General features: G+C 43.9%; 1 protein-coding gene across 6 annotated transcripts in view; it reads right to left on the bottom strand.

The window, feature by feature from the left end:
- The window catches only part of dcaf1 (ddb1 and cul4 associated factor 1), a 50544-nt gene that overhangs the window by 23271 nt on the left and 12751 nt on the right, over window positions 1-14522 (bottom strand). For all 6 annotated transcript variants that reach the window (XR_013197399.1, XR_013197398.1, XM_077217593.1 and 3 more), the window contains exons 5-10: window positions 14463-14522; window positions 12967-13104; window positions 11280-11783; window positions 5482-5583; window positions 5144-5302; window positions 1063-1242 (exon numbers count right to left, since the gene is read on the bottom strand). The exon at window positions 14463-14522 is cut by the window's right edge and continues 54 nt beyond it. Coding sequence is in view for 4 of the 6 variants with exons in the window: in XM_077217593.1 (XP_077073708.1) it covers window positions 1063-1242; window positions 5144-5302; window positions 5482-5583; window positions 11280-11783; window positions 12967-13104; window positions 14463-14522 (1143 nt within the window). In the remaining 2 variants the exon portion in view is untranslated. The remainder of the gene's footprint in view (window positions 1-1062; window positions 1243-5143; window positions 5303-5481; window positions 5584-11279; window positions 11784-12966; window positions 13105-14462) is intronic.

Genomic DNA, 14522 nt, shown 5'->3' on the forward strand with positions numbered 1-14522 from the left:
AAGTTGTACCATTTAGACTTCTGTCACTTTCAGTGCAACTGTACGAAAATGGTAGATCCTAGAAAAAAACTTTAAGTGTTCATTTGTAGCAGAGATGTGTATGTTGTTTGTGTAAAAAGAAAGATGAATCTAACTTAATTATTTTTGTAATAATTGAGCCAAAACCACAATGTGTTAGGTTGTGCCCCGCTCTCCCCTATCTCAGTTTTTGTTTATGTTCCACAGGAAAAAAAAGTCATACAGTTTTCGCTGTCATGAGAAAAGACGCGACGCCATGACGTGTAATAAAGGCATAATTTCCATGTTATTCAGAGTTTTTGTCCAAATCAGTCGACGACCACGATGAGCGTCGCCGATTATACATTACAAACGGTTTCTACAACAAATGTCAGGTACTAATTATGTGCTTTATTTAATGTTAAAAGAATTTAGAGATAGTTTGAATATTATTTACAGCTGTACTGAAAGTGGATATGCTTGTTTTAATCACTTAATCATGTTAAAATGGTGTAACATTTATGAATTTTATTATGTGCTCATTCATTTGGTTGTGAGTGCAGTGCGCCTGCAGAGACACTCCGCCCACACACACTTGTGATTGGCTGTGAGTTTTGATTGATTTGGCTGTGGGTGCTAGCAGAGACTCCCCTCACACACTCTTCTGATTGGCTGTGAGTTTGTTTGATTTTTTTGCAAGCGCATTGTTCTTGAACAGAGAAGCGCTTTTCTGATTGGCTGCGATTTTTGATTGATTTGGTTGAGAGTGCAGTGCGCCTGCAGAAAGACAAGCTCTGCTGATTGGCCATGATTTCTGATTGATTGTTGCGAGTGTAGTGTGTTAGCAAAGACTCCGCCCACACGCTCTTCTGATTGTGAAATGATTTTGTCAGGTCTCATAATCGTGTCGAGTCTGGTGTAAACATACAAACTGCTTATCGCTGGAATCTTATCTATCGCATCGCATCTGGTTAGGACACGGGGTTAAAGACAGAATGTTCACTTCTGGGTGGAGTAATCCTTTAACTCTTATTGTTTGATCCCTACGCCCTATGAAGAGCTCACCAGGTTGACGAGCCGGCGCAGGCCGTCCTGCTTGTCGAAGAGGTCAAGCACGGCTCTGAAGGAGAAGCAGATGGAGAAGAACATGGTGGCGTGGCAGCAGCCGGAGGCGTGGGAGCACTCGAGCAGCCACAGCGTGTAGCTCACCACCTCCGCCAGCAGCGAGTGCGGCAGCATACACACCTGAGACACAAGAGAATACACACCTGAGACACACGAGCACACACACCTGAGACACACGAGCATACACACCTGAGACACACGAGCATACACACCTGAGACACACTAGTACACACACCTGAGACACAGGAGCACACACACCTGAGACACAGGAGCATACACACCTGAGACACACGAGCACACACACCTGAGACACACGAGCACACACACCTGAGACACACGAGCACACACACCTGAGACACACGAGCACACACACCTGAGACACAAGAGAATACACACCTGAGACACACGAGCACACACACCTGAGACACAGGAGCACACACACCTGAGACACAAGAGCACACACACCTGAGACACACGAGCACACACACCTGAGACACAAGAGAATACACACCTGAGACACACGAGCACACACACCTGAGACACACGAGCACACACACCTGAGACACACGAGCACACACACCTGAGACACACGAGCACACACACCTGAGACACACGAGCACACACACCTGAGACACAAGAGAATACACACCTGAGACACACGAGCACACACACCTGAGACACAGGAGCACACACACCTGAGACACAAGAGCACACACACCTGAGACACACGAGCACACACACCTGAGACACAAGAGAATACACACCTGAGACACACGAGCACACACACCTGAGACACACGAGCACACACACCTGAGACACACGAGCACACACACCTGAGACACACGAGCACACACACCTGAGACACACGAGCACACACACCTGAGACACACGAGCACACACACCTGAGACACACGAGCACACACACCTGAGACACAAGAGAATACACACCTGAGACACACGAGCACACACACACGAGCACACACACCTGAGACACACTAGCACACACACCTGAGACACAACAGCACACACACCTGAGACACACTAGCACACACACCTGAGACACACTAGCACACACACCTGAGACACACGAGCACACACACCTGAGACACACGAGCACACACACCTGAGACACACGAGCACACACACCTGAGACACACGAGCACACACACCTGAGACACACACACCTGAGACACAAGAGCACACACACCTGAGACACACGAGCACACACACGAGCACACACACCTGAGACACACTAGCACACACACCTGAGACACAAGAGCATACACACCTGAGACACACGAGCATACACACCTGAGACACACGAGCATACACACCTGAGACACAAGAGAATACACACCTGAGACACACGAGCACACACACCTGAGACACACGAGCACACACACCTGAGACACACGAGCACACACACCTGAGACACATGAGCACACACACCTGAGGCACACGAGCACACACACCTGAGACACACGAGCACACACACCTGAGACACACGAGCACACACACCTGAGACACACGAGCACACACACCTGGGACACACGAGCACACACACCTGAGACACACGAGCACACACACCTGGGACACACGAGCACACACACCTGAGACACACGAGCACACACACCTGAGACACACGAGCACACACACCTGAGACACACGACCACACACACCTAAGACACACAAGCACACACACCTGAGACACACGAGCACACACACCTGAGACACACGAGCACACACACCTGAGACACACGAGCACACACACCTGAGACACAGGAGCATACACACCTGAGACACACGAGCATACACACCTGAGACACACGAGCACACACACCTGAGACACAAGAGCACACACACCTGGGACACACGAGCACACACACCTGAGACACACGAGCACACACACCTGGGACACACGAGCACACACACCTGAGACACAAGAGCACACACACCTGAGACACACGAGCACACACACCTGAGACACAAGAGCACACACACCTGAGACACACGAGCACACACACCTGAGACACACGAGCACACACACCTGAGACACAAGAGCACACACACCTGGGACACACGAGCACACACACCTGAGACACACGAGCACACACACCTGGGACACACGAGCATACACACCTGAGACACACAAGCACACACACCTGAGACACACGAGCACACACACCTGAGACACACGAGCATACACACCTGAGACACACGAGCACACACACCTGAGACACACAAGCACACACACCTGAGACACACGAGCACACACACCTGAGACACACTAGCACACACACCTGAGACACACTAGCACACACACCTGAGACACAGGAGCATACACACGTGAGACACACGAGCACACACACCTGAGGCACACACACCTGAGACACACGAGCATACACACCTGAGACACACGAGCACACACACCTGAGACACACTAGCACACACACCTGAGACACAGGAGCATACACACGTGAGACACACGAGCACACACACCTGAGACACACGAGCACACACACCTGAGACACACTAGCACACACACCTGAGACACACGAGCATACACACCTGAGACACACGAGCACACACACCTGAGACACACTAGCACACACACCTGAGACACACGAGCACACACACCTGAGACACAGGAGCACACACACCTGAGACACACTAGCACACACACCTGAGACACACGAGCACACACACCTGAGACACACTAGCACACACACCTGAGACACACGAGCACACACACCTGAGACACAGAGACACACGAGCAAACACCTGAGACACACGAGCACACACACCTGAGACACACGAGCAAACACACCTGAGACACACGAGCACACACACCTGAGACACACGAGCACACACGCCTGAGACACACGAGCACACACACACCTGAGACACACGAGCACACACACCTGAGACACAAGAGCACACACACCTGAGACACACGAGCACACACACCTGAGACACACGAGCACACACACCTGAGACACACGAGCACACACACCTGAGACACACGAGCACACACACCTGAGACACACTTGCACACACACCTGAGACACACGAGCATACACACCTGAGACACAGGAGCATACACACCTGAGACACACGAGCATACACACCTGAGACACAAGAGCATACACACCTGAGACACACGAGCACACACACCTGAGACACACGAGCACACACACCTGAGACACACGAGCACACACACCTGAGACACACTAGCACACACACCTGAGACACACTAGCACACACACCTGAGACACACAAGCACACACACCTAAGACACACGAGCACACACACCTGAGACACAAGAGAATACACACCTGAGACACACGAGCACACACACCTGAGACACACGAGCATACACACCTGAGACACACGAGCACACACACCTGAGACACACGAGCACACACACCTGAGACACACGAGCATACACACCTGCATTTCTTATAGTGCCTTTAAAGCTGCTTCTCAAGGCACTTTATACAATATAAATACAATGATAAAAAAATAAAAGTAAAAAATACACAGAGAGAAATACAAAGCGTACAGAAAACAAAAGAACACACTGGATAACAAAATTATTAAAACCATTAGGAAAAAGCTAACCTAAAAAGGAGGAATCAGACTATACCAGTTAGATCAGGACTCCACATTAAGACTTTTCATGTGTCCTTCAGACAAGTCAATCTGTCATTTGCTCTTCCGAGTAAAAAAGTTGCTTGTCCGGAAAAAAAAAATTGTGTTGTAAATATAATTTATTCTGAAGCAATATTCTCATAAGTGTTCACTCAGCTTTGATATATTTAAATCTGCATATGGTCATATCTGCACCTTTGATCACAATCATTCTCTCGTTTTTGTGATTCCATGGTTATTTTTTGTTATTGACATTTTAATCAGCTACTTAAAATTCTCTTTTACTCGCCCCTTCAAAAAAATCTGCGTGTCCCGGACAAGCGTTAGCGTGGAGCCCTGGTTAAAGCCAGCGATCGTGACAGCATCTCACCCGCTCCATGGCGTCCTGGTTGTACGCGAGGTAATAGAGGCACAGAGAGACGCCGGTGGCAGCCATCGAGGGCCGAGGGATCTCCAGCAGCTTCGGCACTCCTCCATGTGCAACAAACTCGGCAGCAAACTTCTTATGGAGGAGGAGAGATGCAAGATACTGAAACACAGAGCGAGGAGAGAGAACGAGTCAACATCTGACTGATACCCAAGAACACAATTACACCAATCACACAGGCCTCAAAACCAATAACAAGCATAAGTCTCAAGATTAAAAGTTTTTTATGATCATGAGAAACATTGAGATGACCTGTGGAGTGTGTGATGTGTGTCTGGTACCTTCAGGGCTTCAAACGTGAGCTGGACGTCGTTGGTCTGTTTCAGGTCCATGTAGTGCATCAGCAGCTCACGAGCACCGAGCTGCATGAACACAGCCAACAACTGCACGCACACACACACACACACACACACACACACACACACACACACACACACACACACACACACACACACACACACACACACACACACACACACACACACACACACACACACACACACAGCAGTGTCATTCCAACTCATCAGTTATCAGATGGTTTTTCACACAGCTTTAAACAAGGAAGAGTGAGTTGTTTTGTGTTTAATGTCAAAAGATAATGTTTGTGTGAAACATGCACCACGTGTTTGCATCTGAAGTTGGAAATTTAACTTGGGAGGGAAATGCAGCTTTATTCACAAATGTTTTATGCATTATTCCATTTGTTCAAGAGAACAAAATTCCTGGGAAATTGGCGCAAAATATCAAATTTTAAATATCTACCTTGTAACCGATCAGATCAACGTGTGACCGTCAACGAGTGGATCTCTGAGCTACTGTGAGTGAGTGGAGGCGGGGCTCATTTGCATATTCATAGAACCGTGTATACTAAATGAGGCGAGGGTGTCGAGTTACATTCAAGATGTTTTAAGACATGAAGATAAATTTTAAATAGGTAATTTTGGTGATCAAAGAGGAGTTTAAAGGGATAAAATTGACTACAGGGGGAATACGCGCACCGCTTGACAGCAAAAATTCAAATGCACAGTTTTTGCATTCAAATGTGCAGGTTTTTTTTAAATTCGACGAATATTCGACCATAGCAGAGGCTTGTGGTATGAATACGCGGCCCGTTACACCCCTAGCCTAATCATAAGCTTGTTCAGAAATGGTGACAAACTCGTTAAACGTCATTTAAATAAATAAATATTCAAATATTCGATTTTTATGAGCCCAAATATTCAAATACAATATTTTTTTTAAAGTGCCCCTAGTATGAATACGCGCCCCGTTACACCTGCAGTCTCGATTGCAGTGAAGCTGCGGGACACAATTTTGTATATTAGTTTTGTCAAATGTACCGACTTCGGTACTGAAATGTAAAAAATGATTAGCTACAATGATCAGCGCACGGGAGCGGTTGAAAGCATTTTTAAAAACAGGAGCGGGAGCGTTTGAAAGCACAAACAGGACCGGTCCGCTGATAGACTTCTGCTTTCAAACGCTCGCGTACACCTGTGTAAGCGCTCGCTGGTGTCACTGATGTATATTTACAAAATGTTTTTTTGAAGCGCTGATCATTGTAGCCAATCACAGACATGTATGATGAGCCTGTGAACGCAATGGCCAATCAGAGGCGCTTCCGATTCTACTCAACAGCGCTCAAAGCCTCACGTTATTTAAATTTCAGTACCGACTTGCCACCGAAGTAGGTACTTTTGACAACACTATGGTAAATGCCACGAATTGTCATGTGAACAAGCAAATCCACAAATAAAGAAGAATAAATCATATAACACAACATTTTTATTTGGTAATATTTAGATACATCCAAGTCAAAATGTCATCTAAAATTTAAGACCTCTCAAAAGTAATAAAAAGACACTTTAAGGCTTTAAAAAGTAGACACCGTTATCTTTGTGTCTCTGCAACGTCTGCACGTTCTCACTCAAGCATGTGGATATCATTGTTTTTTTCAACATGAATGTGAAACAATATAAACACGATAACCATATGCTGACTCGAGCGTATATGTACAATAACTGGCGCAGTCTGCTCAGCTTATTCAGTTCACACAGCTTGAGCTTAAAATCGTTCTTTATATTTTTTGGGTAGCTCTTTGTTTTACAGTACGTGCACTTTCAATGTATTTACAGTGTTCTTACCACAAAAGTAGTGAGTAGTGTAAGGTAACTACATGGGTAAAGTTAAGGTTTAGGGGTAGGTTCAGGATTAATACCTAGTTAGTGTCATTACTACAATAAGTACATAGTATGTTCATATGAAACAGGACTGTAAAACAAAGGGTAATTCTTCCTTTTACAGTCCTGTTCCCCATGTACATACTATGCACTAGGGGTGTGGCAAGCAGCCGGTATTTGTATCTGTATTTGTATTTGTTGAGGGGGGAAAAGTATTTGTATTTGTATTTGAGTAAAATTCTAAAAAGGTGTAAAAATCCATTTTTTTTTGCGTTACACTTCTAATTTATGTTATAGTGTAAGTATTCTTTAATAATATCCATTATAATAATTATGGATATGCAATATTGGTTGATGTTTTTCCATAAATCCAGCAATGAACATGTAACAAGGAACGTCACTGAAAAGAAAATAACATAACAGCCATTACCTCATCATCCATGGTTAAACCAACAACTAATAAAATACAATTGTGAACATTATGAACCCCACCACCACCCGTCCTTGTTGGAGGACGCTGAACAGACAGAATAAAAACAAATAATGCTTCAAAGAACTGTTCTTCTGAAAGAACTTCTTTCTAATGCACAGAATTCCAAGAACTAAACTTTATCAACCCCAGACTGGGAGATCTGGCAGAACAAAAGTTGTATTCTATATGATACTCTTATAAACTAAAAGATATAGCCCTGCTATTGTCAACTGTGTGCCAAAAAACAGACACAAATGTTGTTGTTTTTTTATTATTATTATTTTTTTTTTATTATTATGTTAACCATAACTTAACCATTTTTCACTTGGAAGAGGATATCTTCTGCCAACATACTCTCAGTTAAATTTCTCCATGTTGTATTTTGTGAACACAAGCTCCTCCACATGTGAGGGGAGCAGTCTGGAGCGATGTGGGGACACAATATCTCCTGCTGTGCTAAAGATCCTCTCAGAGGAGACACTTGTTGGGGGGCAGGTGAGATATTTCATTGCCACATGAGCCAGGGCTGACTGTGGCTGCATCATTTTTGACCAGAAGGCCACTGCAGGATCTGAGGTCAGTGATTCAGTGCTGTCCTCAGCTAAGTAGCTCTCAACTATCTTGAGTGAGGTCATAGCACCAGATGAGGCAGATTTGGCTTTTGATTTAGCAAGATTGTGCATTGCCCCCCAAAAGAGGCTTTTTTGCCCACTGGTCTCACTCTCAACTGAGGATGAACTGGCAGCTTCAGGTACCCCAGGAACAGCATCCGCTTGGAGTTCTGCATCCACCTCTGCAGCCACTTCTGCCTTGAGCCTGTCAAACTCTGATGTACTAAGTAGTGACATGGGTAAGCTCTTAAATCGGGGATCCAGTAGGGTGGCTTTAAAGTAATGACCCGAGGAGTCATCAAAGACAGCCTGGAAGCGCTGAGCCAACTGAGACTGCAATGTGGTCACCATTTTAATTGCCTCTGGAAGAGCCAGTACATCCGCATCCACCTTTAAGTTTGTTAATGCAGTCTTGAGAGCCTGCACACAAGGGATAACAGAAGACAGAGAAGCCACATCCTCACACACAGTGCGTGTTGCCTCCTCAAATGGTTGTAGTATTTTCACAATGGCCTGCACTAGTTCCCATTGATGGTGTGACATTACACCTCCCAGATCCATCTCTGCACACATGGTAGTCAGTGGTCGTCTCTGCTCCAACAGCCGCTGGAGCATGTGGAAGGAGGAATTCCACCTGGTTGACACATCATGCACCAAAGTGTTCTTGGGAAGGCCAAGCTCTTCCTGGATTTTGTGAAGTTTGTTCACAGCTTTGTTTGATCTGTACACAAACCCAGTGATCTTGCGAGTAATCAATATCACATTGGTCACTCCCCGGCACTCCTTTAGAGCAGCTGTTACCACTAGGTGTAAATTGTGAGCCATACACCTAATGTGCACATAGTTACCATCAGCCATTGCCTTAACCATGTTAGTGGCATTATCTGCGACAAAATACTCAACAGAAAATTTCGCTCCAACATCATCTTGCCATTGTTTCACAACGGCCTGGAGGTGATGTAGAATGTTGGCTGCTGTGTGATCTTCATTAAGAACCTCCATCTTGAGAAGTGCTGTCACACGTTTATGTTCATCTATTCCTTGTGGACTCTGTTTGCATTCTATCCAGTGGCCAGTGAGAGAAAGATATGCATTTGTGGAAAATTTGCTCGTCCAGATGTCAGACGTGCAGTGCACAAATTTCCCTTCAATTTTTGAGTGAGTTTCTTTTACTTTTGTTTTCGCATCTTGGTAAAGTTGTGGTATAACTGTGCGAGAGAAATGCCAACGAGATGGTAGCTGGTATCGAGGTGCAACCACATTGAGAAGCTTGCGAAAACCTTTATTCTCCACTAATGAGTAGGGTATCAGGTCAAGGCAAATCATTTCTCCCACTGTGTTTGTTATTTGCTTTGCAGTGGGGTGGTTGGGTGGATAAGCCTGTTTTGCATTAAATGCAGCTAATAAAGGTGATTGAAACTGACTTGCAGGGGCAGAACATGGCTGTGATGATGATTTGGTGCTTGTGGGGGGGTTGGCAGACAGTACCAGGAGAGGATGCTTTAAGTGCATGTGATTATGCATAGCAGATGTTGACAGATGTTTGATATCTCTGCCTCTGCTGATTTGACTTTTGCACACATTACATATCACTTTGGTTTTATCTGCAGCACTGACTGTAAAATGCTTCCACACAGAACTTGGGCAAGTTTTTTTGGCTGGTGGAGGACCAAGAGATGGCTCAGCAGAAGCCACACTATTTTCTATTTGGTTGACGAAATCCATGTTTCAGCTAAGTTAATAAATGTGACGGGAAGCTATGCTAAGGTTAACTAGCCTACATCTTGCTGTCTGCAAAAGACAGAGTAACTTAACGTACCATATAACTCTCACAAGTGCATACAATTCGCCACAACTAAGTTACACAAGCATTTTTTAAAACCTTTTTAAATTTTAACCGAACGTTAACGTTACTCTGTCAACAGCCTATTGTCTATATTACCGAGCTAACAGAGCTACGGAAACAGAGCGAACATGAGAGCACCCAACTGCAGACGTAAATAATGCAGCGTAATGGAATAATCTCCCGATTAACCTCCGCTTCCCGAAAGTTATAAACTGCCTCCGGAACCCAGTTATACAAAAATAGTTAGTGACGCAGTTAAGTTTTTTTTTCCGCTCAGCCGAGCCCCCTCTGTTGCTGTGTGGAGCAGCCGTCAGTCACCTTTCAGTCACTCACTCATCCGGGCATACACTGACTGCGGTCTCGTGAGGAAACACAGCTTTTTGATATAACGGTTTTCTTGTTCCCGAATACAAATATTTTTTTAAGTATTTGTTCGAAATAAGTATTCGTAAAAAACACGTTATTTGTGCCTTTCCGAATACCGTATTCGGGTTCGGCTCCACCCCTACTATGCACTTATTATAGTAATTACAATTGGATTACAATTACAATTACAGTAATTATTATGGGTAATAACTAGGTACTAACCCTGAACCTAACCTTAACCCATGTACTTACCTTATATTACCCAGTACTTTCTTAGGCAAGTACACTGTAAGTGCACGTAAGTTAACGTACTGTAAAAGGAAGTGTTACCAAAACGAAGTGCTACCATTTTTTGTTTACACATTGTGTGTTTTCAACTAAAAGAAAACCTTAAGATTTAACGTAAGCTTGTGTATATTGCCTAATCGTAAGCTTGTTCAGAAATGGTGACAAAAACTTGATGCATAAAAAAAGAACGTAATTTAAATAAACGAATATTCGATTTGTATGAGCCCGAATATTCGAAAATAATATTTTTGAAAAATGCCCATCCCTAGTGTGAGTCCGCGTCCCGTTGCCCCTCAGTGAGTGTGTGTGGCATTACCTCCTGGTACTCGCCCAGCGGGGTGAGATACTGCAGGATCAGCCTCTGCTCGATCCCCGGGGTGAGCGGGAACAGGTGATAGTTATTCCCGATGACCCACGGGCTCATCTCAGACCAGCTGCTGTTGGACAGCTCACTGAAGCTGCGCTCCGGCTCCGGCATGGAGAAGTTCAGCTTCTGCTTCACCTTCCCTCCGTTCTCCCTCATCCTCCAGTTCCTCAAGCCCTCCGCCGCTCCCTCGCCCTCCTCCAGCTCTAGCGGCACCGCAGACGCCGGCTTCATCAGGCCCTTCATGCCCGTGTGGGACCGGCCCAAGCTCCTCAGCGCACACACGGGCTCGGCGCCCCGGCTCTCCGACAGAGCGCTGGGAGCGAACTCTCCGTCCACGGTCTCCTCGTCCAGCGGCAGCAGAGCAGCCAGACTCTTGCTCGGACGCTTGGCGTCTCTCCGGCTCTCCGACTCCTTATCCTGAAGCTCCCTCAGTCTCTGCAGCATTAGAGGAACCTGACACACAAACAGGCTTTTAAAAGTCACCGTTTTGCAGCGTATAATATACATGCTTCAACTGTGCACATCGTTGTTATGAAATTCATGTTCCTGATAATCTTGAATCAGAATAACTTCCTCTTGCAGCGACATCTTTTCATGGCCTTAAATTTGATTCGCAGGGAGCCTGATCTAACATATAGACTGCCGTTCAAAAGCTTGGGATCGGTACGATGTTTTATGTTTTTGAAGGTGCGCACCAAGGCTGCATTTATTTGATAAAAAAAAAGAAGAAGTAATATTGTGAAATAATATTACAATTTAAAATATCCGTTTTCTATTTGAATACATTTTAAAATATAATTTATTCCTGTGATCAAAGCTGAATTGTCAGCATCATTACTCCAGTCTTCAGTGTCACATGATCCTTCAGAAATCACTATGAGGATTTGATGCTCAAGAAACATTTATGATTATTATCAGTGTTGAAAACAGTTATTTACATTTAGTTTCAGGATTTTTTGATGAATAGAAAGTTCAAAAGAACAGCATTTATCTGAAATAGAAAGCTTTTGCCACATTAAACACTACCGTTCAAAAGTTTGGGGACAGTAAGATTTATTTTTTTGGCGGGGGGATCAATACTTTTATTCAGTTAGCATGCATTAAATTGATCAAAGTTACAGTAAAGACATTTATAATGTTACAAAAGATTATATTTCTAATAAATAAAATTCCTGAAAAAAAATTTGTACACTGAAGACTGGAGTAATGATGCTGAAAATTCAGCTTTGATCACAGGAATAAATTACACTTTACTATATATTCACATAGAAAACGGTTATTTTAAACTGTCTAACAATATTACTATTTTTTTGTTGTTGTTGTTTTTATCAAATAAATGCATAGGAGAAGACTTTTAAAAACATTAAAATCTTACCGATCCCACACTTTTGAGCGGCAGTGTGTGTGACTCAGTGTTTCGACATGCTGAATCAAGCACTGGACTCACTAGCACACTAGTTTCTGTTTGTATTTGATGCAACTGCAATCACACACTTCTTGGACTAGGCAAATGTCTGCTGTCCATTTATTATGCAAGAACTGATTTTTGTTCTTTACTGTTATTGTGAAGCATCCTTGAGCTTGGGAAAGGCGCTATATAAATTAAACATTATCATTATATTATTCCTGGCCTCACCAGCACAGAGTTCTCCTCGCGATAGTTAGCGGCAATGTCCTGGTTCTCCATGGCTCCGGCTAGCAGGCCTGTAGCGTAGATCCTGAGCGGCTGATCCGCCTCTTGGGCCCACTTAAACAAGCGCTCCACTATACCGTCCTGTCACACACACACACACACACACTTACAAGCCGCATGCAGACGCGAGGGAGCAGAAGCCGTAGGGGTGTTTACACCTGGCCACTTCATGCGTGTTCTGTGATTGGATAGCTATCAGATCGTGAAGAGACCAGGTGTAAATGCCCTCCTCAAACCACACCAGGAAGTCGTTACAGATGAACTGCACAAGTGTAAATGCATCTGGTTGTTGAAACCACAAATGTAAACTTTCCTCCTCCCAACAATGCTTAAAATAAACATGTGAGCATGTTAGGCTATATGTCATGTTATAGCTAGATATGACACCACAGATGAGCAGCTGAGCATCTATTCATCAAGCCAACGCGCAAACTATCACAAATCAAAGTGAAAGTAAGACGCCGTCGCTCAACATTCATAATCTTCATTAAAAGTAAAGAAACGATATGATCTAACAGTGATGTTGGCGCTGTCTCCTATTGTGGTCTTTGATTTTGAAATTAGCTGATAATCAATAAAGTGCAGCTCATATCTGTTGCGTTCGGTGACGTGAACTCCATTATATCTGCATGTAGCGCGGGAACTGAAGACTGGATTTATATCCGTTTTACGAAAACACATTTATGTGCCGAGATGTAATGTAATGGTTTTGATACATCAGATATCTCTCCGGTCAGTAAAGCGTAGGGGTGGAACGGTACACAGAAGTCACGGTTCGGTTCAGACATCACGGTTCGGTGCAAGTTCGGTACAATGGAGTGAAAAGCAAAACAAAAATGCAGAAGGTATTTTTATAAATGTCTTAAGCCTTGTATTTTTTAATAAGTTTTATTAATAAAGGCATAGAACCAGTTTATTTGTAGTGCACTGACAATATAATTGTATATAATTAAATTAGTTTATTCATTAAATTAATAAAAAGACAAAAAGACCTTGCGATATGTTTGGTAATTGTACCTGAATGAATTTATAAATAATTTGCTTTATTTCAGATCAATATATTTGTTTTCCTTAATTTTAAATCAACCCTAACTTTATTCTCATCTGAATTATAAATAATTGTTTTCCGTAAAAAATAATACTACCATTAAAAACCATGTCTGATTTTCTTTATTAATCAATGTAGAATGTGTAACTTAAAAATAAAACTGTGTGTGCGTGCGATTTTGGTTTGGTGACAGTTGTAGGTTACAGTTTGACAAGAGAGTGTGACAAAAGCACAATGTTGTGTTTTATTGCGAGTGTACACAAATATATGTACACTTTGCAGTTTGAATGATGTCCTGTATGAACAAAATGAGAGTATGTTTTTTTTAATGTTTTTACGTTCCACCCCTAGTAAAGCGCATGCAGTGGCGGTGTAAACGAGCTCACAGTACCTTCTCCTGGAAGACCACGGCCGTCTCCAGGCCAGGCATGATGTTCAGCAGGAGTCTGCA

This window comes from Siphateles boraxobius, unplaced genomic scaffold (assembly GCF_051911475.1).
Source record: "Siphateles boraxobius isolate OS27281-9 unplaced genomic scaffold, OSU_SipBor_1 75, whole genome shotgun sequence".
Classification (NCBI taxonomy): Eukaryota; Metazoa; Chordata; class Actinopteri; order Cypriniformes; family Leuciscidae; genus Siphateles; species Siphateles boraxobius.